At 42.2% G+C, this 5,446-nt stretch overlaps 1 protein-coding gene across 1 annotated transcript; it reads left to right on the forward strand.

The window, feature by feature from the left end:
• Nucleotides 1-2,493: 2,493 nt before the first annotated feature.
• LOC118476664 (uncharacterized) lies at nucleotides 2,494-3,717 on the forward strand. The gene is made up of 2 exons (XM_035966217.1): nucleotides 2,494-2,511; nucleotides 3,092-3,717. The coding sequence occupies exon 2, from the start codon at nucleotides 3,098-3,100 to the stop codon at nucleotides 3,479-3,481; it is 384 nt and encodes a 127-aa protein (XP_035822110.1). The 5' UTR covers nucleotides 2,494-2,511; nucleotides 3,092-3,097; the 3' UTR covers nucleotides 3,482-3,717.
• The last annotated feature ends 1,729 nt before the right edge of the window (nucleotides 3,718-5,446 follow it).

Consider the following 5,446-nt stretch of genomic DNA (forward strand, 5'->3'; position numbering starts at 1 on the left):
ACTAGGTCATCACGGGAGAGGGGTTTTGCGTTGAGCCTCCTGGCAGGTGGGCCTAGTGGGCTGCAGACTCATGAAGAGAGGAGGTGGGGGTTAAAGGCTGCTGCAGGGTGGCCCAATATCATGTATTTTTTTCTTTTTTTAACAAAAATGATTAAGCACGATTAATCACGCTTAAGCATTTTCACCACCATACCGCTCGCTCAGCGCTTAGTGCTTTCTTGAACCTTGCTGGTAGAAAGAGATGAGAATATCTTCACTTTTTTGTTCATCAGCTTGTGTAAATCTACATCGCCTAATCAATGTACTAGCTAGTACTTTGAACATTGTTTAAGCCTGCATAAAGATTTCCACAACCAAACAGGGGAAACACTACAGTTACAGTGCAACCACAATTATGAACTTGCACAATCATAACCAAGCTTCATAATGACTGAATCTACACATCTTATCTATTTGCTTTTAGTCAAATCCTTTCCTGCAAATAGTAGTACCTCTTAGCTTTTAGTAAAATCCTTTACATTATCTAATACACACAGTATGCTTGTTCTTATCTATCTTGCAAGTAGTTCAACATGAGCGAACTGCTTATGAGAGAAGACGGGATAAACAAGTGGAGGAGAATATAAAGAAGATGCAAGATTTGGGTCTGAACAAATATACTTCTGTTCTAAATAATTCTGTCTCACCATCTGCATCAACAAAGGGGAAACATGCAGCAAACAAGATAAATAATAGTTTAGATTCGGATTCATATGTCTCTTTCTATCTCCTTGACGATGATGATCAAGGAGATACTGATGATGACAGTGAATATTATGAGCAGCCAAAACCCCTGGCAATGAAGGTGCTCCTTCTATCTTCAAAGTAGTGGATGCCAAATAGTTGCATTGCATTTCAATGTTTTTTATCTGGTGTTTAATATATGCTCATGCCTTTAGATTCATATTCTTTATTTCATACCTCTTAATTAATATATGGTCTTGCTTTTAAATGCACATGACTATTTTTTTGTGGACAGTATCCTAGAAGAGGTAGAAACACAACCCTTGCTTCAAAGAAGAAGATAGACCCCAACATGGCTCCAGGCATTAGGTTCAGCAAGAGAGTGAGGGCAGGTGCACAACCAGAGGAGCAATCTTCAAAAAGGTTTCACTCTACAGAGACAGATGGCCACAATGTACAGGAACCAACAGATGGAAATGATCACATACCAAACAGCCCTACTACACCTGGACTTGCTGATCATTTCAGCAGAGCTGCAGAGGAAGCCATGGCATCTGCTGCTCATGACAGTACAGGTGATGCTGAAGGCAACAGCCGTACTACACCTGGACTTGCTGATCATTTCAGCAGAGCTGAAGAGGAAGACATGGCATCTGCTGCTCATGACAGTACAGGTGATGCTCAAGCCAATGTAGCTAGAGATGAAGAAACTGAAGGCAAGTTCTATTTTTTCAGTCAAATAAGGCATCTCTTTTGCTGATTTGCATGAAACAAAACAATTTCATTATTCAATAAAAGCGAATTATATTTTGTAGCTCCTACACAGCGAGCACCAAGGAGACCCAGGGCAGCAACCAAGGGAAAACAACTGGACAGGATGACTAAAGTTATGCAAAGGAGACTGCCCATAGCTGTTGAGGAAGGCAAAAAAAGGCCACATGAACCTGTTCAAGCTGCCAAGTTTGCATCAGAGGCTGGCATCATTATTCGGGAAACCATGCCTATCCTAACTCGTTGGAAAGATTACAAGGACGACCAGAAATACTACAACAGCTTTGTGTCACAGCTAAATGTAAGTGCATTACTGATTCTATGGTTCACTTGTATACTGCTTAACCTGAATTGACTAACTATGGAATTGTCATATGCATAGGGGCGCTTGTCCGTTAACACTGAGGACAAGGCAACAAAGGAAGCTTGCACCGATATGCTACGCTCTGCGGTAAAAAACCAGCGTTATCGGCTCAAGCAGAAATACTTCAATGGTGTACCTGCAAATGAGATTAGCACAACTTCTCCTGTATCTTACATGACTGATGAACAGTGGAGGGCATTAGTTGCAAAGTGGTCTGATCCAAAGAACATGGTATGGGTATCTTGTCATATATTGTTCTTTCACTATACGTTTGCAAAGGATCTTCGCATATTGAACCTATGATCTAATCTGACATGTTCATTCTCTTGTAGGAAATAAGTGAAAAGAACAAGCAGAACCGCAGTCAAGTAAAGTTTCATCAGGCTACGGGTTCTCGCTGCTATGTGGCACACTTACATGCATATGTAAGTAACTATTACCTTGTACTACTACCTGCACTTTTGCACTCAACTTCTATTGCATTTGATCTGAGCAAACTTCGCTGTGATTGTTTATCCACGAAACAGAAGCAGAAGAGAAACCGAGAAGAACCCAGCTTAGACCAGACTGAAGAACTAGATGCGGTGGACGCCTTCAAGACCTGTCATACCAGCTCCAAACGTGGCCTAAGTGAACCGGCAAGAGAAGCACTTGTAAGTTCATTTGTTTTCTTTATTTAGTGTAATTTTTATGAGATCATATGAGGGAGGCTGGCTGTGGGTCGATGGAACGAAGGGGAGTGAGATCGATGAGTGAGATCGCTTGTCCCATCCCAGGGGAGTTCAGATCATAGTCTATTTTGTCTGCCATTTGTCCGCCATCAAATTTCTGAAATGAAAGTAAATATCATAGTCTATTTTTTGTAGGACCCGTGCACTAGAAATGTATAGGTTTTAGAGTCTTTGTTAAGCAAATCTGCTATAATTTGTAACTGTTTTCACATTATTTTTCATAGTCTATTTATAGAGTCTTTCAAATGTATAGCTTTTAATTTGCCATCAAATGTATAGCTTTTAAGCAAATCTGCTATAATTTGTAACTGCTATAATCTGCTATAATTTGCCATCAAATGTATAGCTTTTAGAGTCTGTCAGTCTATTTTTCATAGTCTTTGTTAATGCCTTGTAGGACCCGTGCACTAGAAATGAAAGTCACTGTTTTCACATTATTGTCAGCATCTTGCTGTTGCTCATTAGCAATAACATGTAACTGTTTCTGTCCATGATATTTCAGTCTCATATGGAGGCTTTGAGGGCTGAACCTGTTGCTGAAGGTGAGATGCCAGCATCCAGTGTGCACCTTGTGTCGAAGGTGCTGTCCCAGAGCAGCTCACACCAATTCCTGAAAAGCGTCGGCATCAAAACATCGGCAACCTCCAAGGCTTCATCATCAAATCATAGTGAGCTTCGGGAACAACTTGCAGCTGAAGCGACGGCTGCTGTTCAAGGTGAACTCGACCAGCTCAGGAAGAAATGTGAAGAAGCTGAGGAACAGCAGGCGAGGACACAAAGGGAGTTGGAGGAGTACAAGAAGATAACAGAGAAGAACAGCAAGGAGATGGAGGAGACCAATGTGCTCATCAAGAAGCTCTTGTCCTTGCATGGTAACTCTTCTTCGACATGAGGGCTGCTAGTCAGAGCTGCTGTTTTTGGCCTGTTCTTTGACATGAGGGTACCCAAAAACTCTAGTTGCTCGTGGGTGTCAACTTTTGATTATATGCTGTTATGTTTGTGCAAACTCAACTGAAATGTGAACTCAAGTGGTGATGCTATGAACTGAGTTTAGTGTTGTCCACTTAGTTTGTATGCGCACTGGAATACTAGTTGTATTCATCTATGGAATATGGAATTGTGTGCTCATTCCTCTGTTCTAGTATATTTTGCAATTTCCAATAAAATTATTCTCTGCACATCTGTGACCAAACTGGTGGCATATAATAAAACATATGCCACGTCAGCTGCCACTGTACTAGCCACGTCAGCGTTACGTCAGCGCTGACGTCAGCTGCCACGTCACTATCCACGTCAGCGCTGACGTCATACGCATCAGCACCTTCCAAACGGCTGGTAATGACCAAACCACGACTCTATCTGTGACGATACCTTACCGTCACAGCAACCAAACGGCGTTAACAACGCCGTCAGTTTGCTCGGGCAGACGACGCATTATGACGGAAAAGTGTCTTCCTCTATGACCACAACTGATCGTCATAGCATGCATTCACTTCCATGACAACGCGACTTTCGTCATAGAATGTATACACATCGATGACGAAACTGAGTAGTCCGTCACAACACAACAAATGTGACGCGACCCCTATGACCAAATCGAACTCGTCACAAATTCGTCACAAACCTTACTCTGTGACGATATATACACATGCAGTGACGCAATACGAACGTCATCGATGATAAGATCTCTACTAGTGCAAGTGGCTACTACACTGGAAGGCGAGCCGGTGATGATGGGTATGTTCCTTGTTGCCAATCACCCAGCAATTATTCTCTTCGATTCTGGTTCATCACATACCTTCATAAGCAAGAATTTTGTGGAGAAATATTGCATACATTGCACTGAATCAAGGGAGGGATTTGTTATCCACTCACCTGGGGTCGGATATTTACTAAGGAAGTAGCCTTCCATATACCAGTAACATTGACCGGATGGGACTTTCCTACAAATATGATTGTTATAAAGGGGAAAGATATCAATGTAATTCTAGGCATGAACTGGTTAGCCCAGCATAAGGCCATCATCAATACATACTTAAGGACCATTAAATTAAGCCATGGTCATGAGGAGACTCAATTGTCCATCCCTGTAGCCGTTCCAGCCAAAGCATCTGGACGAGTTTATGAGGCTATAGTACCAGAAATCCAGGATATTCCGGTGGTATGTGAATTTCCGGATGTCTTTCCCGAAGACTTGCCTGGGTTGCCTCCAGAAAGGGATGTGGAATTCGTGATTGAATTGAAGCCTGATACGGCTCCTATTTCTAGAAGGTCATACCGTATGCCACCAAATGAACTGGCAGAACTCAAGACTCAACTACAAGATTTGCTTGAGAAAGGGTTCATCAGACCAAGTTCATCACCATGGGGATGTCCAGCCATTTTCGTTAAGAAGAAGGATCAGACACTTTGGATGTGCGTGGACTATAGACCCCTTAATGAGGTTACCATCAAAAACAAGTACCCTCTTCCCCGGATCGATATCTTATTCGATCAACTTACTGGAGCTCAGGTATTCTCCATAATTGACCTCAGGTCAGGCTATCATCAAATCCGTATTCGACCCGAAGATATACCTAAAACCGCGTTCACTACGTGGTATGGATTATTTGAATATTTGGTCATGTCCTTCGGATTGACAAATGCTCCAGCCCACTTCACATACTTAATGAACTCAGTATTTATGCCTGAGTTGGATAGATTTGTGGTGGTCTTCGTTGACGACATTTTGATCTATTCCAAAAATGAAGAGGAGCATGCTAAGCACTTACGGATCGTGCTAACACGCTTAAGGGAGCACCAGCTGTATGCCAAGTTCAGCAAATGCGTGTTCTGGTTGGAGGAAATCCAGTTTCTT

This window comes from Zea mays, chromosome 3, assembly GCF_902167145.1.
Source record: "Zea mays cultivar B73 chromosome 3, Zm-B73-REFERENCE-NAM-5.0, whole genome shotgun sequence".
In the NCBI taxonomy this organism is placed as follows: Eukaryota; Viridiplantae; Streptophyta; class Magnoliopsida; order Poales; family Poaceae; genus Zea; species Zea mays.

Bases quoted from the DNA above. Each gene is read 5' to 3' on its own strand.
- LOC118476664 (XM_035966217.1), top strand. From the start codon at position 3,098: ATGGAGGCTTTGAGGGCTGAACCTGTTGCTGAAGGTGAGATGCCAGCA.